Source organism: Dama dama, chromosome 5, assembly GCF_033118175.1.
Source record: "Dama dama isolate Ldn47 chromosome 5, ASM3311817v1, whole genome shotgun sequence".
Lineage (NCBI taxonomy): Eukaryota > Metazoa > Chordata > Mammalia > Artiodactyla > Cervidae > Dama > Dama dama.
This window is the reverse complement of record NC_083685.1, coordinates 21374382-21395274: the sequence shown is the minus strand read 5'-3', so window position 1 is coordinate 21395274 and position 20893 is coordinate 21374382. Positions and strand designations below refer to the sequence as shown.

The following is a 20893-nucleotide window of genomic DNA, read 5'->3' as shown; positions in this document are numbered from 1 at the left end:
TGTGCCCCCTGCATTGGAAGGAGGAGTCTTAACCACTGGACTACCAGGGAAAAGTGTGAAAGTCAAAGTGTCAGTTGCTCAGTCATGTCCGACTCTTTGGGACCCCATGGACTGTAGCCTGCCAGGCTTCTCTGTCCATGAGATTCTCCAGGCAAGAATTCTGGAGTGGGTTGCCATGCCCTCCTCCAGGGGATCTTCCCGACCTAGGGATCGAACCTGGGTCTCCTGCATTGCAGGCAGATTCTTTACCATCTGAGCTACTAGGGAAGCTGAAATCCAAGCCTTTGTGTTAAAACCTCACATGATGTGGCCCTGTTTTGAACACCCTCCAGTCCTCAGAAAGCAGAACTCGGAATGCCTTTGTCCACACCTGTGGGTTTGCTCCGGCTCCTGTCCCACCGATGGTGGCCAAGTACACAACCCACACTGGCATGTGGAAGCAGGAAGAGGGTGACCCTTTCTTGCAGGCTCCCTGCTTGATGCAGGGTGCATGGCATCTCAGCTGATTCAGTGTCCAGCACCACCCCCATCCCAGAGGACCACTTCCCCAGCTCCTGGCCACATGAGAATGCAGCCATCAGGGTCCTTGGGGAGGTTGAGGGGACAGCGTTTAGGGGTGATGGTTGGAAAGAGAATTCAGGGCAGCAACTGTTCACCCAGTCCAGCCCGACCTGAGGTTCCCTGGGAGGGTGGGAAGGCGGGAACTGGGCAGGAAGAGAGCCGCTCGCGATTTGGGGGGAGCTTGCAGTAGTCAGCATGTGAGCCCACTGTGGATGGGACCGTGGAGTAGGGTGGGGGTTCCTGCCAGGAGGTACCCGGCCTGCATCTGCCAGGACTGTGTGTCTCGTGCAGGTGAGGGCGACGGGGAGGTGATGGTATTCGAGGGTTGCTCAATTGCCGGGGAGGCTCAGGCCTCCCTGGGAGTCCTCCTCTCAGCCAAGGTCAGGGCTGTGCCTCCGCTGTGCTCCCCTGCTTCTGTTGGGAATCCCCAGCACTGAATGGAGCGCTTAGCTGTGGGAGGCTGGGCAGCGGATCCTTTGAACCGGCTGACCTTGGCTGGGCCGGGGCCCTCGCCTGCCTCCGGAGATGGGTAATTAATCGCCAGTAATGGGCTGGCTGCAGAGATTTGGGGAAATGAGTCCAGCTGAGTGGCGGCTCTGAGCCTCTTAATAGCTGCCCCGATGCATTAGGAGCGAGCCCGCCCGACTCCTGCTGCGCACAGGGCTGGGCAGGCTTGGTCCCCAGTGGGCACGCTTGAAGGAGCGGGATCCGGGGCTGGAGGTGGACGGCTGGTGAGGAAATGGTTCTGCAGCCTCGCCGGGGGCCCTCCCAGAGCAAGACAGCCCCTCGCCCCACCCTGCATGCCCTCTGAACCTGGGGTGGGAGGGGGGAGCAGCCCCCCTGCCGAGCCAGCCAGGTTGCACATCTTCCCTGTAGTGTTTTATGGCACTTGCATTTCTAAAGGGAAGATTCATCACTCCCCTCTTACTGCAGATAAGGTGACTGCTGCTTTCTGTGTTGAATTTACAGCCCTGCCCACCATAAACCTGTCTGGGGCTGCCTTTAAATTCTCCCTTCCCCCTGCATGGGCCTGTTGTATTTTTTAACCCATCATGTGCTTTCTCTCTGGTTCTGTGTTTTCCCATTCTGACTTGGAGTATCCCTACCCTCTGCTCACTCACTTGGGTTCCCTTGTACAGGCGGGAGCACCCTGTCCCCTCCCCCACCCGGCCCCCAGCTCCTTGTCTTCTTGCATTTTCTGACCAGGGGGGTGCCCTCCGTCATCTCCATTTTCCTTCCAGAACCTGGAGAAGCAGATGCGTCAGCTGGCTGTGATCCCGCCCATGCTGTACGATGCCGACCAGCAGCGGATCAAATTCATCAACATGAATGGGCTCATGGATGATCCCATGAAGGTGTACAAAGACCGCCAGGTCATGAACATGTGGAGCGAGCAGGAGAAGGAGACCTTCCGGGAGAAGTGAGTCCCCCATCGGTGGGGTGGGGGGGGCCTGGCCAAGGCTGCCCTCCCCTGTCCTGGGAAGCCTGTCCTGTTGAGGTTTGCCCTGGCTTCCCAGGGCTGTGATGACAAGTGTCCCCCAACTGTGTGGCTCACAACAGCTGGAATGTATTCTCCTACAGTTCTGGAGGCCAGCAGTCTAAGATCAAGGTGTGGGCAGGGTGGTTCCTTCTAGAGGCTCCGAGGGAGGGTCCCTTCCAGCCTGGTTCCCAGTGGTGGCTGGAGATCTCTGTCACCCCTCGGCCTGCAGATGGATCCCTCCATCTCAGCTGTCTTCAGCTGTGGTCTTGTTTCCCATGTGTCTCTCTCTCTGTGTCTTCTCCTTTTCCTATAAATTCACCAGTCACATTGGATTCAGGGCCCACCCTACTCTAGCATGACCTCATCTTAACTAATTATATCCACAAAGATCTCATCGCCAAATAAGGCCACATTCTGAGGTTCTGGGAGGACAAGATATTTGGGGGGACACTATTCAGACCAGTACAGAGTGTCAGGGAAGCTTTATGTGAAATGAGTCAGTATGTATTAGAAGAACAAGGCAGGAGGACCTTCGAGGCTGGGCTGAAGGCTTGGGCAGGGGTATGTGGCTGGCCGGTAACTCTGGTTTTCATTTTATTTGGAAAGTGACTATTGGTTGAGCACCTCCTTCATCACAGACGCTAGACAGATGTCTTCTGGGGTTTGTGCATTTGTCCTGCTTATCCCCCATAACAGCATTACCCATCCCCATTACACAGATGTGGAAACAGAGGCTCAGAGAAGTTAAGACACTTAACAAAGGTCACACAGCCTGCAAAGGGTGGAGGCAGGATTCAGAATCCCCCAGCTTCAGGTCAGGGGCTCAGCTGCAACTGAGAGGCTTGTCGCGGGAGAGGGAAGATGGAACCAGGGAGTAGGGAGTGCTTTGGGAAGCAGAGGCAGGATCTGGATGCTCAGAGGTGAAGCTGGGGCTTCTAAAATGGAAGAGCAGAATGACTGTTTTGGGGAGATGAGCGAAGGGCCAGATGGAGAAAGCCCTCCTTTCCCCCACCAGATTCAAAAGGAGTGTCCCAGGGAACCCCATCCTGAGCACATTGCACCTTCACAGGACTGAGGACCCCTGTGAAGCAAAAGGGTGGGAAACTGAGGGACAGGTGGAGACCTTAGTGCTCAACCAGGAGGGTGTTGGGGGCTTAGGTGCTGGACGTCCATGCCCACCACCTCTTTCATCGCCAGGAGAGTTTCCTCAAAAGAGATGACCCGCGTGGGACATTAACTTCTCCAGCCACCCGCTGCGGTTCCAGGCCATAGGGGCTGGAGCTGTCTCTGCCCTTTGTAGGGTCGAGTGGCCCCAAAATGCCAAACTGGGCTCCGGAGATGGGGATGCTTCTGGGTCACGGGCAAGGCTGGGGTGCGTCAGCCAGTGCAGTCACCAGGACTTGGAAATGCAGGAGACGCAACTGAAGAGGCTCTTGTATGGAAAGTGGTGTGGGTTTTTTTGTTTTGTTTTGTTTTTTAATGGCTTTTGATTATGGAAATTCTAAAACATATATAAAAATAGAGGGATGGTATAATGCCCCCTTGAGCACCTGACACAGATTCAGCAGCCTTCCACAGGAAAGAGGGCTTTGGGAGCAATTTCCACATGTGTTTGGGGACTACTGCTCAGAGATAGGAAACCCAGGTACTTAGTGGCTCCTTAGTGTCCTCACACTCACAGATGTGCTTGCTCTGCCATTGAATCAAGTCCTCCGTATTAGGTGTTTTACACTTTAAGAACCAGCTATAGTATGGTCATGGATTCCAAGAATTACTGTTGCATTAGGTATTTAAATCCCCCTAATATGTTTCCTATTTTTATTTATGCTTTTTTTTAAAAAGAGGTTTCTGGGGGTGCTTTCTGTGTTTTGGCCTTTTGGAGCTTTCCTGTTCTGACCTAATGATTGCATACTGTTAGTACAGTAGCTGAAGAATGGGGGACCCAGGCTGGGCTGATGTGTGCTGAGACCCAATTTGGCAGCTTGTGTCTTTCAGGGTCCCGGGTGATCTCTCCTTTTCAGCGGAAGTTATAGCACTCAGGCCCTTTGAAAATCGCTGACAATCGTGTGTTGGTGGCGTAGAGCTCACTTAGTGGCTTCGTGATTTCAAACAGCCACTTCTCCCTGAGCCTCAGTTTCCACATCTGTAAAATGGGTGTAGCCTCAGTGCCTCCTTGTGTGGCCGTCGACGTGCCCAGTGTCAGAGTAAATTCTCAATAAACATCGCAGAGGATACAGGAGTAGGTTGGAGGGAGGTGGAACAGTTGACCTAAGGGAATCCTCTGAGTTTGCTTCTTGGTCTCCCGGGGGCCCCATCTCGACTTGGGGAAACCCCGAGGAAGAGATATTTTTTGGGAGGTGGGGGAAGGAAGTGTCACAGGGGCAGGGAGAGAAAGGGAAGATTCTGTCTGTCTGGAAAATCAGGGCGTTAGGCCGCCTCCAGCTTTGCAAGCTGCCTGAGGCGGGCTTGCAGGCCGGGAAAGCTGCCTGGCTCGCGGCTTCCTCTGGGAAGACAGAAGAGGCTGTTCCGGATTCTCCAGTGTCTGGTTGGAGAGCCGGGGAGGGGCCAGCTGGCCTCCATCCCAACCATCTGGAGGGCTGGGCAGGATGATCGCCAGCCCTGGCCCGGACTCCCTGGGGGTGGGGGTGGGGGACCCGGGGCCCCTGCCTCCCCAGCAGCCTCTTCCCTCCCCAGGGAGGCCGCGGGGCCGTGGTGCGTCTTGAGGATGGGGGTGTGGGGGTGGGCCGGCCAAGGCCCCGCCCAGCATCCCTGGGGCCCCAGCAGCGGTGACCCACATCTCCACCCCCGCCGTCCGCCTGCTCCTGTGGCCCTGACATTTCAGCCTGGCCCAGCTCTTTCCCAGTAATTCTCTCGGCTTCGCAGGAAGCCAGTTGGTGGGGCGCCAGTTCCCCCGCCACCCCTCCAACTTCGGTCCTTCTTGCCGCCTCCTGGGCTGGCTTGCCTCCTGCCCGCCTCCCCGCGGGCACTCGGAGCCTCTGCTCCCATCTCTCCCGGGGAGGCCCGACAGCCTCGAGATTCTGTGCCGTGACCTCGCCCGTGGGGGCCCCGTGTGGGCCGGGCGAGGCCCAGCTTCCCAGGCCCAGCCGGAGATAGAAACAAAAGCAGATTTTTAAAAGGGGGGGAACCCCACCACAGGGCTGCATGTAATGTCCTCATTTTTCCTGGAACCCGCCTCTAGCAGGACAAACAAATGTATTTTCAAAGGCGCTAAAACCAGTGACTCACTCCAAGGAACGCCCTCTCTTACCCCTCGGTCCCGCCCGCCGCGGCCCTTCCCACACCCCCCTGGGCTTAATTGCTCCGAGTGGGGCGGCGCCCGTCCAGCCGGGCCCGCGGAGATGGCAGGCGCCCGGGAGCTCGGCGGCCGCCCAGCCGGGCAGCCCCCCTCGGCCTGGTCTCAGGCCCCCCCTTCTCTCCCCGCAGATTCATGCAGCACCCCAAGAACTTCGGCCTGATCGCATCATTCCTGGAGAGGAAGGTGAGTCTGCCCAGGAGTGCAGCGCCGCCCGCCCCTCCCCGTTCCCCTCTGGCGTCCACTTCTGCGGGTAGCCGCTAGGGCTGCTGGTGAAGGACCCTCCCTCCCCACCCACGAGGCCTCTGCCTGCCGTCCCCTTGCTCTCCTTGCTGTGTCTGACAGCGCTTCCCTCCTGCCTCCCTCCTGGGAGCAGCCACAGGCCCCGCCCCAGCCTCCCGAGCCCTCGGGGGCGGAGCTCCAGGCTGGGAAACCCCAGGAGAGCTGTGTGCACCAGCTCCTCCTCCGACGTGGCAGCGAGCATCCTGGCAGATTGGACCTGGGTTCTAGAAGCTGCGCTGTGCCTGGCATCCTAATTAAGGCTTTATGGGGAAGAGTGCTGGTCTTCCAGGGCGCTGGGTGGAATGACCTTTCTAGGTCCCTCCGATGGTCGCTCTATGCTGACACACTTTATGCCAAGCCAGGCATGTGGCTGGCAAAGTCCTCATCCCCCTTGGATAAAACTTGATGGAGAACTGACATTCGAGCTCCACAGGGGCGGTGCCCTTCTCTGCTCCAGCTCCCTATTGGCAGGTGGACACAGAACGTCCTAGGGAATGGTAACGCCCCCTTTTGTGCACCCACGAGGCTGGGCTGGACGTGGTCCTAGGTCAGAGCCTGCCATTGGACCCAAGCATCATCGGGGCGGAGCCAGACAAGCTTCCTGAAAAGGTTTACTTTCTGGAGCTGCTTGTCTGGGTGTTTAAAGCAGCGTTTCCCCGAATCTTGTTTCTCAATGTGGGGGTGTCTGCCTACCCCTAGCTTTGCAAATACACTGCTAGTGGAGGCCTTACGCTTCCTAATTTTGTGAGGGCAGTTGGAGCAGGATCCAGGCGGGTGTTTTAAAGGGTAACAGTTGTTCCCAGCATCTGCCCTTAATGAACTGATATCCATAGAAGGAGGGAGATTGGGGCAGCGTGGGGAAGCGAAATCTCTCCCGGCCTGAAAAACCAGTGTGGAGAAGCAAGCCCATAAATAGCGTCTCCTCTGAGTTAGTGACAGCTTCTTACTAGGGGTGTGGACAACGCAGGAGACTCTAGGTTGGGGCTCCCCAGAGATTCAAGCAGGGGTTTCAGACATTGGTAATTGAGCAGCACTGTTTGAATGAGGAAATCAGAGGTCTCTATGCTGGAGAATAAACTTTATGGTGTTCTTTGGCTAAGAGGCAGCCCAAGCTGAGACTCAAATAGAGCTTCCAGAAGGGTCTAAGCTGGAGCTGCCTTCTGTGCCTCTGGGGATTGGTGTGTCCTGATGGTGAGTGAGGCCAGTAATAGGGTGGGAGCCCGGTGGACTGGCCAGCCCGTGCCCACCTACAGGGGCAAGGCTTAGGACCTCTTAAGGCTTAGGGCCAGCTCATTGGTTGTCCAATGCAGGAAGGCACTCTCATGACTTGTTCAAGGGGAAGTCAGACAGCCAAATCCCCCAGTTTGCAGATACTAGCATCTGATTATAACATGTTATTCCGAACTATTTTGCGGGCCGTGCGTGTGGTCAGGTTTAGCCTGGGAGCCACCTCTGTTCAGTCCGTCCCAGGAAGTGGATGAGGACACAGGGATTTGAGGCCCAGCCCGCCTCTGCACCCAGCAGCCCTCATGGATTGCCCCTCAGAGGCCAGTTCCTGGCTTGGCACCAGCTCCGAGCATCACAGAAACATTTTACATCATGTCAGTAATGGCTGCCGGCATAAGTGAGCTGTCACCTATGGAGTGGGCCCAGGTGATGGCATCATTGCGTGCTGTCCTCTAGTTGCTCTCTGTGGATGATGCCCTCTTACTGGTCTCATTTGGACAAGGAGGAGGTGGTGGGGTTCAGAGAGAACCAGCCACTTACTCAGCAAGTGGCAGTGTCAGGTCCACATGGAAAAGACCACGATAGAGAAAAGACATACACGTCCCAAGAGGTGAAGAGTCGTGTGGGGACATTAGTCAGGCTGGATGCATGAAGCTTGGAAGAGGTGACCCAGGGCCCCAACTATTCAGTTCAGTTCAGTTCAGTCACTCAGTCGTGTCCAACTCTTTGCGACCCCATGAATCGCAGCACGCCAGGCTTCCCTGTCCATCACCAACTCCCGGAGTTTACTCAAACTCATGCCCATCGAATCGGTGATGCCATCCAGCCATCTCATCCTCTGTCGTCCCCTTCTCCTCCTGCCTCCGATCCCTCCCAGCATCAGGGTCTTTTCCAATGAGTCAACTCTTCAGGGAGGAGGAAACTGGTGTGAGAGAAAGGAGACCCCAGACCCCGGTTGGGGAGCTGGAGCCTTGTTCTCCTCGAGTGGATAGCAGGTGACGGCTTTATCGTCGCGATTGCTAATAGTAGCAGCACCCACCATACGGAGAGGCCACACATTTGCAGTGCGTGCCCTGTGGTCCTAAGTCCTTTACATGTATGTATATTAACTTACCCAGTCTTCATGACAAATCTATGAAGTATGTGGTAAAGTACTCCCAAACACCGGTGAGAAAACCAAAGCCCAGAGAGGTTCAGTAAACTAGCCAGGGTCACCCAGCCAGTGTGTGGAGGAAGTGGGATTTGAACCCAGGCTTTCTGCTCCGGCTGCCCACACTGCACACTCCTCAGAAGTCTTGTCTCTCTCTCTGTCCTGCAGACAGTGGCTGAGTGTGTCCTCTATTACTACCTGACCAAGAAGAATGAGAACTATAAGAGCCTGGTGAGGCGGAGCTACCGTCGTCGAGGCAAAAGCCAGGTAAGAAGGGGGCAGGGCGGGCTTCTGGATGGGTTCCCAGCATGCTCTGTGGCTGACTCCCAGCATGCTTGGCAGCTGGCAGGCCTGACTGCCACTTGCGGTGACATTTCCATGTTTCTCAGCAGTGGGTCCCTCATTTTGGGTCCTCTCAGTGGCAGCTGGGAGACCCTCTCTGGGGGTATTTGTCCTACCCCAACAGTAGAGAAGAGAGCTGGGAGAAATGGCCATTTCCATGTTCAGCCTGGAAAATTCTAGAACAGCTGACTTGGTGACCCATAGGCTCTGAGATGAATAGGGTCACATTCCCAGAGCAAGGCCTAGGCTTCCAGGATGACTTGGACTGGTCCACAAACTAAACATTTAAAATTTTTAAATAGTTTCTGGTATTTAGTGTAACGCGTTTTTGAAGGAAGTACTTGAAGCCAGTACTTGAAATTGCTGTATTTCAAACGTCACTAGATATGACTGAGGGATGATTTAAGTTAGAGCAGGACTTGGCAAACTAAGGTTCTTGGGTGAGTCAGGCCCTCCACTTGTTTTGTGAATAAAGTTTTATTGACACGGGGCCACACACACCTGTTGAGGAATTACCGTGGCAGCTTTTCTGTTACAACAGCAGAGTTGAATAGTCATGACAAACTGCAGAGCTTGACATATTCCCCTTCTGGTCCTTTGTAGAAAAAGTCTGCTGACCACTGAGTTAGAGGAAAAGGCTGTTCGTTTAAAAAAAAATTTTAGTAAATATGTCAGTGGCACACATTTTTAAGGGGGCTCACGAGTGTTTGGCATCGGGGAGACAGAGGGACAGGGATGGGTTAGCCTTACTTTTGGGCTAATGAGAATCAGCCCTGAGCCGATGCTGGGAGTACTGAGGTTGGAGGAGGGAGGGGGAAGGTGGGGAGATAGTCGAGTGGACTTGTGCTGCAGGCAGGGGGATGTAGGCAGGACCCTGCAGAAGGTGCTGGGCACTGCTGCTACATGCTGGACTGGAACTAGTTGAAGCATATCCTTCTCTGGGGCCTCTGGCCTGGGAGGTCGGATAAGGGAAAGGGACGAAGGTCAGAATTAGCAGGACAGAAGAGCAGGACTCAGAGGTTCTGGTAGGTGAGAGCTCCCTGACATTGGCATTTTCCCTTTCCGAGGCCAGCGGGGACAGGAGCCTGAGGGTGTCAAGTCCAGCCGTCTCCCATGGGGTTCCAGTGTCCACTGTGAAGCAGTTACTCTGTGATCAAGGCTCACAGCCTTTGAGGGGTTGGTCTGCACATCCCCTGTCTCCTTTCTTGCTTTCTGGAAACTGCTTCAGGGCTGTGAGTCCATTCCCCTGTTGGTTAAGCCACATATAATTAGGGAAGCAAATCTGTTGGCAGGGGGTAATAGACAACCCCTTACTGCATCCTGAACATCAGGCCAAAATGATTGAGACCAAGCATTGGTTGTTGTGGGCCCAGTCGTTGAAGGGTGGCTGCGATTGGTTTGAGGATAGGGTTTTCTTCTAGGTTTAGCATGGCCACAGTTGGCCAGCCTGCTTGCCCATCTAACAGATGTGTAAAACCGAGGTGTACTAGCTTGGAGCTAGTCAGTTCTAGAGACCTAGCTGCCGTGTGTTAGAAATTGAAGTGCGTTTAGGAAGTTTTCTAGACTGAGAGGCAAGAACTCAAATAAATGCCAGGCAGAGAGCCTAACTATGCTGGCATAAGAGGCAGTAGGGCATGGTGTGGACTGTGGCTAAACAAAGTGGGAGTAAGGCCTCTAGATTGATTTGAAAAACATCGTCAGGTATTTTTTGAGCATCTCCTGTGTACCAGAACCCCTGCTTCCCTACCTTTGTAGGGACCTTGTGGGTGGGACTCAGGAGCCCCCTTCTTGTGGCTGAGCTGGGTGCTCAGGAGAGGAAAATGTTTTGAGTCAGATGGGGAGAGACAGGGCCATTTTCCTCGCCTTGTGCTGAAAGCCACGTTTGCATGGAGGGAGGCAAAGAAAGACTGTGTGTTGGTTTCACCTTAGGGAGGGGGTATCTCCAGAGGAGTCCTGGGGGGGTAGGGGGCTGTCAATGCCCGACGCCCCTGGTCCTGGCTGCCATGCTTTTCACTCTGTGGTGTTTATGCCTCGCTTGCTGACTCATCTGTCCACGGGACGCTTGTGTGCTGATACTGGGGGCTCCATGCCCGGTCATCTAGACTAGGTGTACAGGGGTGGTTCCAAGTCGGCATGCCAGTGGTCTGCCTGAGAGGCTCCGTTGAGGAAGGGGCCCCAAAGATGAGGTTGAGGAGCAGCCCCTCTGGAGGACGAGGACAGAGGTGAGGGTGACCTGGGCAGAGAGAACAGCAGGTACAACACCAGGGCACGAGAGAGTGCACAGGGCCCTGAGAGTCTTAGGAGCAGGGCCTAAGTACCTGAGTACCTTCCAGGGTCTTAAATGAATGAAGAGATGGAGAATCCATGGGAGACAGTGGGGAATGGTGAGGCCTGGGGTTAACTAGCTAGCTTGTACCTCATCCGCTCCAGCTGACTACTTGGCCCTGTATTGTCAGATCTGATTTTTAAAAACTTTTATCTAATTTAGCTTTTTAAAATTGTATTTATTTGTTAATTCTTGGTTGGGATGAGTTTTTCTACATATCATTGTGGTGGCTTCTCTTGTTGCGGAGCACAGGCTATAAAGCGCGTGGGCCCAGTACTTGTGATGCACAGCACACAGTTGTTGCCCCCTAGCATGTGGGATCTTCCAGAACCAGGAATCATACCTGTATTCCCTGCGTTGGCAGGAGGATTCTTAACCACTGGACCACCAGGGAAGTCCAGATCTGATTTTTTTTTTTTTTTATAATGATGACCTGGAGATCTGGAATTACATGAAACTGCCTGATTTTTAAATCTTAGGTCACATACGAAACGATGACAACAATATGCTGAAAGGCCAGACAACTCATATTTGCTCTTGAAATCTGTCCTCAGCCCTCAGGACCTGTGGACTGGAGTGTGATAAGGCTTGGGGAGGAGGTACAGAGAATGTGTGTGTGACTTGCAACAGAGGCCAGGATCAGGGCATCGGGGGCCCTGGAGTGCTTTATGGCTACAGGAGAAATGTTTGCTTCCTCTTTTCATCTGAGTCGTCCTGGGTCAGCTGTGGCTGTGCTGCTCAGGTCATGGGGCTTCTCTGGTGACGTTGTACCCTCTGCCCAAGCTGGTGTCTTGAGCTGGGGCTCCCAGGGTGGAACAGGGATGCAGAAAGAGAGAAGAAGGCAGGGCAGGAGGCCTCCATCTCCTTGGGGCTCTCCCCTCCCTCTGATCAGTGGGGGCTGCAAGGAGGCGCGGTGTGGTCCCAGCCTTGCCAGGGACAGAGATTTACACGCAAACCCCGGAAGGGCCCCTGTGCGAGGCAGATCCACCGCCCTCACCACCTTCCGCCAGCCCTGTTCATAAATACGGGATAAATGGGTCACCCCAGGTGTTGACTTTGTGGTCATAACTCATCTCTTGGCCCCGTGACAGCAAAATAAAAGGCAGACACAGGCCCCGCAGCCCCTCTTCTTAATTCAAGATGCACTTACTGGAGTGAACCTGAGCTGCTTTCTCTCTTCATGATTTTATAAAACCTGTGATCCTGCTGATAAATCTCCCAGGAGGTGGACGGAGGTGCCCCAGCCTGGCATGGATCGAGGGCAGGTGTATCTGTTTGGGCGCCTACGTGTGGATGGATGGATGGGTGCCTGTGGTTGTTGACCCCAGGGGGTTGATACTGTGAGCAGATGGCGGGGTGGGAAGGAGTGGTAAGGCAGGCAGAGACCCTCTGCTCTGTACAGCCAGAAGCGCCAGGTGGGAATGAACCTGGAGGGTGATTCACCATGGGCTAGGGAGCAGTCACCATCCGCCATAGGTACAGCGGGTGCTCAGGTGACAGCTCGGCTGTCCCATCCTTGTGTCTGACCAACACTTGGCCCCTCCAGCAGCTCAGAACCTTGGCACAGGCTGTGGTCCTGGTGTGTTTCCTGTGGCTCTGGCCACGCCATAGCTAAGGACGGCCACTAGGGACTGGTCAACTTGTCTGCCCACAGATGCCCCTCAGGTGGGCGGGCCCTCCTGCTTCCATTTCTCCAAAGTCGACCCCCGGCGCCCACCTCCACTGAGGTGCTGGATGTATGACACTGTGTGGTCACCCGCCTTCCCTGGTGGCTCATGGTAAAGAATCCACCTGCCAATGCAGGAGATGCGGGTTTGATTCCTGGGTCAGGAAGATCCCCTGGAGAAGGGAATGGCAACCCACTCCAGTATCCTTGCCTGGAGAACGTGGACAGAAGATTCTCTGGTGAGCTAACACCTTCCCAGGTTCTCCAGGTGGGCAGAGAGGGCCAGGTCTTAGCCCAGGGGCCATAAAGGCTGAGTGCATTCGTAGCAGGCTTCTTCTAGGAAGGGACTTGGTCATTCCATCCTGGGGACATATCCCGCATGTCTGCATGTTTGTGAACTACACTCCATGGTGGTCCTGACCTGCCGTGATGCTTAACCACAGAGTGGGCAGCAAGATGTCACCTCATGTGTTCAGGTGACACCCGCCCTGTGACACCCTCTCCACACCCATTGCTGGGCCCCTGGTTCGTCATGGCGGTGGTTGCCATTCAAAAGTGGGGATGATTACAAAAGCAGATATAAAGTTCCTGGATGAAAAGCGTTGGCCAACAGATGTCTCTGGGCTCAGACCCTCGATGACCCGAGAATGCAAGGCTGCCCTGGCCCTGCAGCTGGAGGCAGGGACGCCTGTTGGCCATCTGGAATGTCAGAGAAGGTGCCATCCTGGGGACTTCCCTGGCGGTCCAGTGGTTAAGACTTCATGCTTCCGACGCAGGGGGATGGATTTGATCTTTGTTTGGGGAACTGGATCCTACATGCTGCACAGCGCGGCCAAAAAAAACAAAACAAAACCAGAGAGAGAGGGTGCCATCCACTTTCCAGAAGCTTTCCCCTATCCAGACAGAGGGAGACTCAGGAATTCCAACCCTTTCACACCCACCCCTTGCCAACCCCACACACCTGAGCTTTGGCAGGGAGCCCTCACCCCCTGGACCCCGGCCCCCAAGATCTAGCCATGAGTGGCTAGTGAGCTTGTGGCCAGGGCCCGCGCGTCCTCTCCTCGAGGTGAGTCACCGGCCGAGGCGGGGACCAGCTCAGAGCACCAGTGACGGCACTGTGGTTTATAGTTTATGATTCATGGATGGAGGGGCCACATTATCCCAGCTAAATGCAGTGCTGGAGCCCAGGAATGCTGCGGTCAGAAGTCTCTCCCTGACTTAACTATGCGAACTGTCGGGGAGCCGAGGTTGAGACCAGTGGCCCAGCTCTGCAGGGGGCACTCCTGGCGATGTGGGGGGGGCATGCCGCGGAGGGGGCTTCTCCCCAAGGGTGTGTGGTCCCCCCACTTTGACCCCTCAGGGCCACGTGGGCAGCTGGGAGCTGGGCTGGTCGTGGTCTCCTCGAGCCCACATGGTCTTTCTTTTCTTCCCTCGTAGACGGGCACGGGGACAGGGCGCCCAGCCTCCCACTCCTGGGAGCTGAGAGAGGACGTCTGGGGAGGGGGGTGCCACTTCCTTCCTCCTCTCTCTGGCCTGCAGCCCTGTTCCCCCATCTCTCCTCTCTCTCTGCGTCTGTCTGTCCCCCACAGCCGTCCCTTCCCCTGTATCCCTCATCTTCCTTCAGCCTCCTTCCCTTCCCCCACCTCCTCGCCCAGCTCCCTGCCGGGGGACAGGTGACCTTGTTCCCAGTTGCTCTGCACTCCGGAGACTCCCGCGCCGCGGGCAACTCGCACGGGGGACAGCGTGACCGGAAGGCGTTCCAGGGCAGGGCCAGCCAAGCGGCCGTCCCTGGAGGGAGGGGGCGGCCACCATGCAGGCGGTGCTGGTTCCCAGACCCTGGCTGCCCCCTCCCCGCCCCACCCCCTGCCGGGCGGATGATATCACTGGATGGCTCAGCCTGGTGAAGTCCAGAGGGGACGTGTGGCCCGCCAGTTGCGGCCACATTGCCTCCAGGTTGGGCTGTGCTGCTCCCTGCCCGCTGGGTGAGCACAAGGGGGCCAGTCCCAGACTGCCACCCCGACCGGATGGGCCTCCAGCTTGGGGGTCAGTCTGACTCTCCCAGGCCGCCCAAGCCTGCAGGAGGTGGCCACTTCCGCTCTGCTGGGGGCAGGCTGGGCTGGGCGGGATTGTGTCCAGGTTTAGGGCTCCAGCAAGCAGATGACCCTGATCCCCTGCACGGGTTTGTGGGCAGAGACCTATGGACGGCTTGTCCAGGCCCACGGTCTCCCAGACACATCCCCGCCCGGGGCACATGGTTCCCAGGAAGGCAGCAGGAGGGGCCAGGCCCCAGGGACTCGACAAGCTGGGCTACCGTTTGGGAAACAGAGACACTGCCTTCTCACCAGCCACGACACAGTGGCAGGGGAGACCTGGCTCCCCCTCTGCACTGTCTGAGGCAGACTGCACCAAAGAGACAGGAAGACATGGCAAATGTGAGCAGGGATCAGTCCGACCCCCCGGGGGGTGAGAGCGGTGTGGGCCGACAGACCTCACATCCGGGCATTTCAAGCTTGGCTGCCAAGAATCAGGAAAGAGTTACCAGCAGAGCAGCATTCGTGTGGGCTTTCGCCAGCTCGGGTCTCCACAGGACGGGTCCCCGTGGAGGGGGAGTGGGGGGAGACAGTGGCCAAGCTCCAGTCTGGTTTAGTCCTTCCTTCACAGTGTCACCATTCTAGGTGATGCCACAGTGAACGAGACAAACCGGGTCCCCAGAGCCGTCACGCCCTCCCCGGGGAGATCGACGGTGCTCAAGTAATGACATGGTTATCCGAGGGGGCGGCCAGGGGTACAGACGGTGAGCCGGGGTCAGGAGGCAGCTGACATACAAAAGAAGGCAGCTCTGAGGGAGAGGATCCTAAAGGTTTCTCAGAAGAGGTATCCTTTGGGCTCAGACCGGAGTGATAAGAAGGAACCGGTCGGGCAGAGTAGGAGGGGGAGTCTCCCAGGCAGAGGGCACCCTGAGTGCAAAGGCCCTGAGGCAGGAGGCAGGAACCAGTGTGACATCTTCCAGGAGGGGTGTGCGTGGAGGGGAGGAGCTAGATCACCCGGCCTTGAGGTGTGCACCACTGATTTTATCCCAAGTGGCCGGACAAGATTGACTAACAGTTAAAGCAGACGCTTGGCTGCCTCGAGCAGGCGTCTCCTCGCAGGCAGAACAGACGTGACGGGTGTGGGTGTTGGACGTTGCTCTGGTTTATGCGGATGCATCAGTGTGTGGTGGAGTGCTGGGGAGTGTCTGACAACCAGCTTTCCGGGCGCGAAGCCCCGATTGTAGCACGTGCTGATTGCCATGGTGGAAATACTCCTACCCCGCTGATTCCAGGCTACCAGCTGAATGTGGAGTTGGAAAGGGGTGTGCCTGGCACCTGGTAGGACGCGATCCTATCCTACTTGCGCCGTGTAGGTACAGCTGCATACAAGAGCACAGACCACAGCCAGTTCAGTCAAGTAATGAGAAAGGGGTGCATTTTTGAGTACTCACTACCTTTGTTTTTATTATAATTTCTTTCATTACAGAGTTATGTGTTTCCACTTTTAAGAATGGCTGTTTCTAACAGTTAACCTGCAAAATTCCTGGAAACTGAAGTCTGCACTTGTGAGCTGGTACAAGCCAGCCCAGCACACCTGTATCTGTGTGTCTTATAAAGGACGCTCCTCACCAGCCAACAAGGCCTCCCCCTGCCTGAGTTTTATTTCCAGGAAGACACATGAACTGGATTAGAAGGGTGGGGGCTGAAGGTCAGGGAGGGCCTGCCAGCCACAGAAACCTCTGTTGTGTCTTGGTCCTGACCCCTGACCTCACTCCTCCCACCAAGCCTTGGACTCCTGGGATGTCCCTTCACTCTGCAAGAGATAGGGTGTCTCAAGGGCAGACTCCTCCCGGATTTGCTCGCTGGCACATAGTTCATGCTCAGCAGAATGTTTGTTGAATGAATGAGTGAGATCGTGCTGCAGTCAGTGTTGCTGGGTATTGGGAAATTCTCATCAGGTGTTGGGAGGACCTGTCATGTGAGAACTAAATCTCACCAACTCCTCCCTACACGGTCGCTGCCGCCTCTTCACTGAACTCTCCTCTCATTCCTCAGACCGACGGTCCCTCCTCCCGTGACGAGCTGATGCATCAGCCGCAACATGGGGTGGAACACGTCATTCCCTCCTTGCCTCCACCTTCTGAAAAAGCCCTCAGTGGCTGTCCACTGCCGTCAGGGCGCCTCCTGTATTTCCTTTTCTTTTTTTCCTTTTAAAACGTTTATTTTTTTATTTTTTTGGCTGCGTCGGGTCTCATTTGCAGCACACGGGATCTTCATGGTGCCCTGCGGCTTCAGTGGTTGAGGCACGCAGGCTCTCTAGCTGTGACACACAGGCTTAGTTATAGTTACTCCGGGGCATGTGAGATCTTAGTTCTCCAACCAGGGATTGAAACCTCGTCCCCTGCATTGGAAGGTGAATTCTTCACCACTGGACCACCAGGGAAGTAACCACCTTCCAAATTTCTGAGCCAGGGCGTTAAAGCTGGCCAGACTCTGTCGCCACGTCCAGTATATTGTTCGGTAAGGACAATGGGTGTTTTCTCGGCCTGCTTTTGCTTAAGCGGGCCCCCTCCCTGAAACATCTTCTCTCACCTTTCTTTACCAAAAGCCTCTGGTGGCTCAGCTCAGAGGCCTCCTGCCTCCTCCCTGTTCGTCAGGGTAAATCGCTGTTGCCTCTGCAAGGTGCTGGAACTTTTTAAAATTTTCTTAACACTGCAGCCTCCATGCGTCCTGTCATAGTTCCTTGTCAACTGAAGTGCTAGCTCCGTAAGGTTGGGGACTGTATTTTCTGTGACTTGGTGTTCACCGTGGGGGCTCACAGTGTGTTTGTGGAGGGAATAAACAAGGGCAGTAGGCACACTTTGGCTTAAACGGGAGTGAGAGGAGCCTGTGATTCCCCCAGTCCAGGGTGAGAGGCTGAGCACCTGTCTGTGGGATCTTGCTGGGAAAATGCTGTGTGACCTTTGGTGAGCTACTTAACCTCTCTGTGTCTTTGTGTGATCTTCTGTGAAACAGACTGTTGGGAGGCTGTTATTACTACAGGTATGAACTGAGGAGAAGGCCTCATCACGTGTTCCTTGTGCCTCATCAGTGTTTGTTGCTTTTATTCATAATGTTTTCTGCACTGCTTCCGGTCTGGGGCTTTAGCATAGCGCAGACTTGGTGACGGGCTGCTTGTCCAGCACTCAGCGCTCGGTGAGCAGGGGTCTCTCAGGGATTTGAACTGAGAGCTCTGGCTAGCCCTCGATCCGGTCGGGTTTTCCGCAGAGCTGTGCTGTGGTTTGGGAGGTGGCGTTCGGGCAAGAAGCCCATTGTCAGCATGACCGACGGCGTGTCTGGAAAGCAAAGGCGGACCTCACCGTGGGCTCCAGAATCGTTTGAGATGGTGGAGTCTGGCTTCCGGTTCTCTTCCCGGGTCCACAGGCATCACCAGCTGCTAGTGGCAAGGGTCCTGGGTGTGTTTTGTGAAACAAGGACCACCCCCACCCCCGCCCCCAGAAGCCTGGTTCCTCAGAGTGTGGTCCAGGAACCAGCAGCATTTGGGGGGGGGGGGGGGGGCGGTCCCTGGGAGCTACTTAGAAATGCAGACTCTCAGGGCCTGCTCTAGGCCTGCTGAGTGAGAATCTGCATTTCTCCAATATCCCCAGGTGGTTTGTGTGTGCATTTCCATTTCAACAGTGCTTTTCAAGGACAGGGGATGGGCAAACTATGGCCCGAAGGCCAAATCTGGCCCCCTACCTGTTTTTGTAAATAAAATTTTATTGGCACAGAGCCACGTTTACTTGTTTACATTTTGGCTGTTTTCACGCTATAAATGGCAGAGTCAGTAATTGCGAAAGAGACTGATGGACCGATGGCCGGCCCTGAAGTGTTTACCATCTGGCTCTTACAGAAAAAGTTTGCTGATCGTCAAACCTAGCTGCCCATTGGAATAACCTGGGAATTTAAACACGCTGATGGCAGGCTGTCACCCTGAGGTCCTGATATGACTGGTGTGGGTGGGGCCTGGGCATTGGGACTTCCCAGAGCTCCCCCGGTGACCTGAGTGTGCAGCTGTGAGAACAGTGGCTCTGAATTGCCCGTGAAACCCAGCAAGTGCAGTTTCGATCAATGATGGGCCTAAGATTAGAAGCGGAGCTGTAGTAGGTGTGAATCGTCCCGGAGTTAGCTGTCGCTGTGTCTGCTGTCCTCGAAGGCTTTCAGGGACTGAGCTGGTTGACGGGGACCTGGGAGTTTCGGCCTCCCTCTGGCTCCATCAATCTCCCCAAGTGAGTGGATGCCAGCCCGCTGACCTCCTACATGCCCCAGGCAACTGGTCACTATTGTGCCTGACAGTCCCTCCCAGTGGAAACCAGGTTTCAGGCCGGGACTGACCTGGGGTTTCTCTCTTTTACCCCTTCTACTCGTGTGACTCAGTTTGGGGTACAGGGACACCTCCTCAGAGGAAGGTGGAGTTCAGGCCCCAGGAAACCGGGAGCCCATCCACGGGGCTCTGTGCCCTGGCTCCAGAGTGACCCTGAAGTCACTTCTCCCAGAGGATGGGATGTGGGAGTCACCCACCCCTGCCCTGGGGGGCTTGATAAGAGTGTCAAGTTGGAGGCCACAGGATCTGGCACTGGGATTGCACACCGGGGTGGGAGGCAACAGTAATAATGACCAGGTTCTGGTGCGGATCAGGATTTCAGAGACTGGCAGGGTTGGGGAGGTCAGGGGCTGGGGTGGTGTGGTGGAGATGACAGGAGAGGGGCTTGGTTGTGACCGGGGTCAACTCAGCCTCTGCGTTTGAATCCTGCCGTTGCTGTTGCCCAGCTTTGTCAGGCACCCTCACTGTGCCTCAGTGTCGTCTTCTGTAAAATGGGAGTGAGGCGGGGGTTGGTAAAGGAGATCAGGAAGTACATAAAACATGTGCCAGGCACGGGGCGCTAGGAGCTATTTTTATTATTACTGCTGTGATGTGGATGGTTATGCAGGGGAATGGGTGGTTATGGGCTGGCCCAGGCCCAGGTGGAGGATCGAGGAATCTTGCAAGAGAAACAAGGTAGCCTTGATGAAAAGGGGCAAGGATGCCCATAGAAGCCCCACCTGAGCCCACGATGCCAACCAGGGTATAGGGTCAGGTGAAACCCTCAGAGGGGCTTTGGGGACGATAGGATCAGGCCTACTCCCCCTCTCTGAGAGCCCCCTTTTCCCTCCCTCTGAGACAGTGAGGCTTTGCCTGTCTGAACCTCAGTTGCCTCTTCTGCAGAATGGGAGCAGTGGTCCCTGTCCTTTCCGGACAGAGGTAGGCTAGGTCAGTAAACGAGACAGTATTTGCAAGGCATTCGGCATGGTCCAGGGAAGGAGCGGCCACGGTGGATGAACCCCAGGTCACCATTACTGTTGGTTTTTCATCATCTTTATCCTCAGGACTTCAGAGGGGCCAGGAATTGATCAATAGACCTTGCACAGCACAGCATCGGGCGGGTAGTGAGCGCGCGGAAAGTGCTGGCCTCTTCCTCAGTGGGGCTTTTGGAGGATGTGGGGGAGGGCTGAGTCAGGAGGGCCCTGGGCAGGAGGGCGCAGGAGCAGACTTCCTGGGAGCAGTCCCGGTCAGTCGTGCCGTGTTAGTGCAGGGCTGGGGTCTGTGGCACGCTGCCGCCTGGGTCAGCGATTCGGGAGCTGCCTCTGCTGGCCGTGCTGGGGGCAGACAGTGGCCTGCTTTGTGGCCCAAGGGTGAGATTCCAGCGGGGGCTGAAGACACCGCCGCCAGCCTAGACCCAGGGAACAATGGCAGGTGCTCCTGGAGTTGACCGCTGGGAGGGACAGCAGATAAAGCTTCGGAGTGAAGCTACAGCCCAGTTGGGCATGAAGTCCAGCGATGATGTTTCAGGAGACATTAAGCTCCCTGAGGTTGGAAAGCCCCGGCCCTGCCCTTCCGGGCCCTGGGTGTCAGGTTCCTGAGTGTGCAGAAGCCAGGCAGGTCTCACAGGTGGAGACAGCAGCCATGCCAAGCAGCCCATGGGGCAAGGGTCCCTCCCCAGTCGGCCATGCTATCTCCCCTCGCTCCGGGTCCTGGTCCCTGCCGCCCCACCCCATCTCCCCAGCAGCTGGAAGTTTAGTGTTTCAGGGTTTGGGGTGGTGGTGAGGGACAAGCTAGTTCAAGGACACTGGGCCACCCATTGGGAATTGACAGCGACATTGCAGGGGGTGGAGGGAGGCTCTTCTGCCCCCTTGCCCCTCCTCTTGAAGATCAGAGGGAGGTTCTTGGGGAAGGGGGGCAGACCCGAGCCAGGAGCTTCCTGGGTTCACACTGCTGCAGTCTTGGAAAGCTCACAGCTCCCCATGAATACCCAGACCCCTGCTCTGTACAGATCACCTGTAGCTGGCCCCTGTGCTCAGCCACATCATGAATCATAAATTAAAGCTACAGAGGAGGGCGGGGGGGATTGGGGGTGGTGAGGTCTCAGGCCAGCGCAGTTCGTGCTGGGGATGGGTGTGTGTTCCTGGTGTGGAGGAAAGATGGGGAGAAAGGGAGCC

General features: G+C 55.9%; 1 protein-coding gene across 22 annotated transcripts in view; it reads left to right on the top strand.

The window, feature by feature from the left end:
* The window catches only part of NCOR2 (nuclear receptor corepressor 2), a 233181-nt gene that overhangs the window by 135710 nt on the left and 76578 nt on the right, over nt 1-20893 (top strand). For all 22 annotated transcript variants that reach the window (XM_061142080.1, XM_061142085.1, XM_061142082.1 and 19 more), the window contains exons 12-14: nt 1803-1981; nt 5486-5540; nt 8182-8280. In XM_061142080.1, the coding sequence (XP_060998063.1) occupies nt 1803-1981; nt 5486-5540; nt 8182-8280 (333 nt within the window). The remainder of the gene's footprint in view (nt 1-1802; nt 1982-5485; nt 5541-8181; nt 8281-20893) is intronic.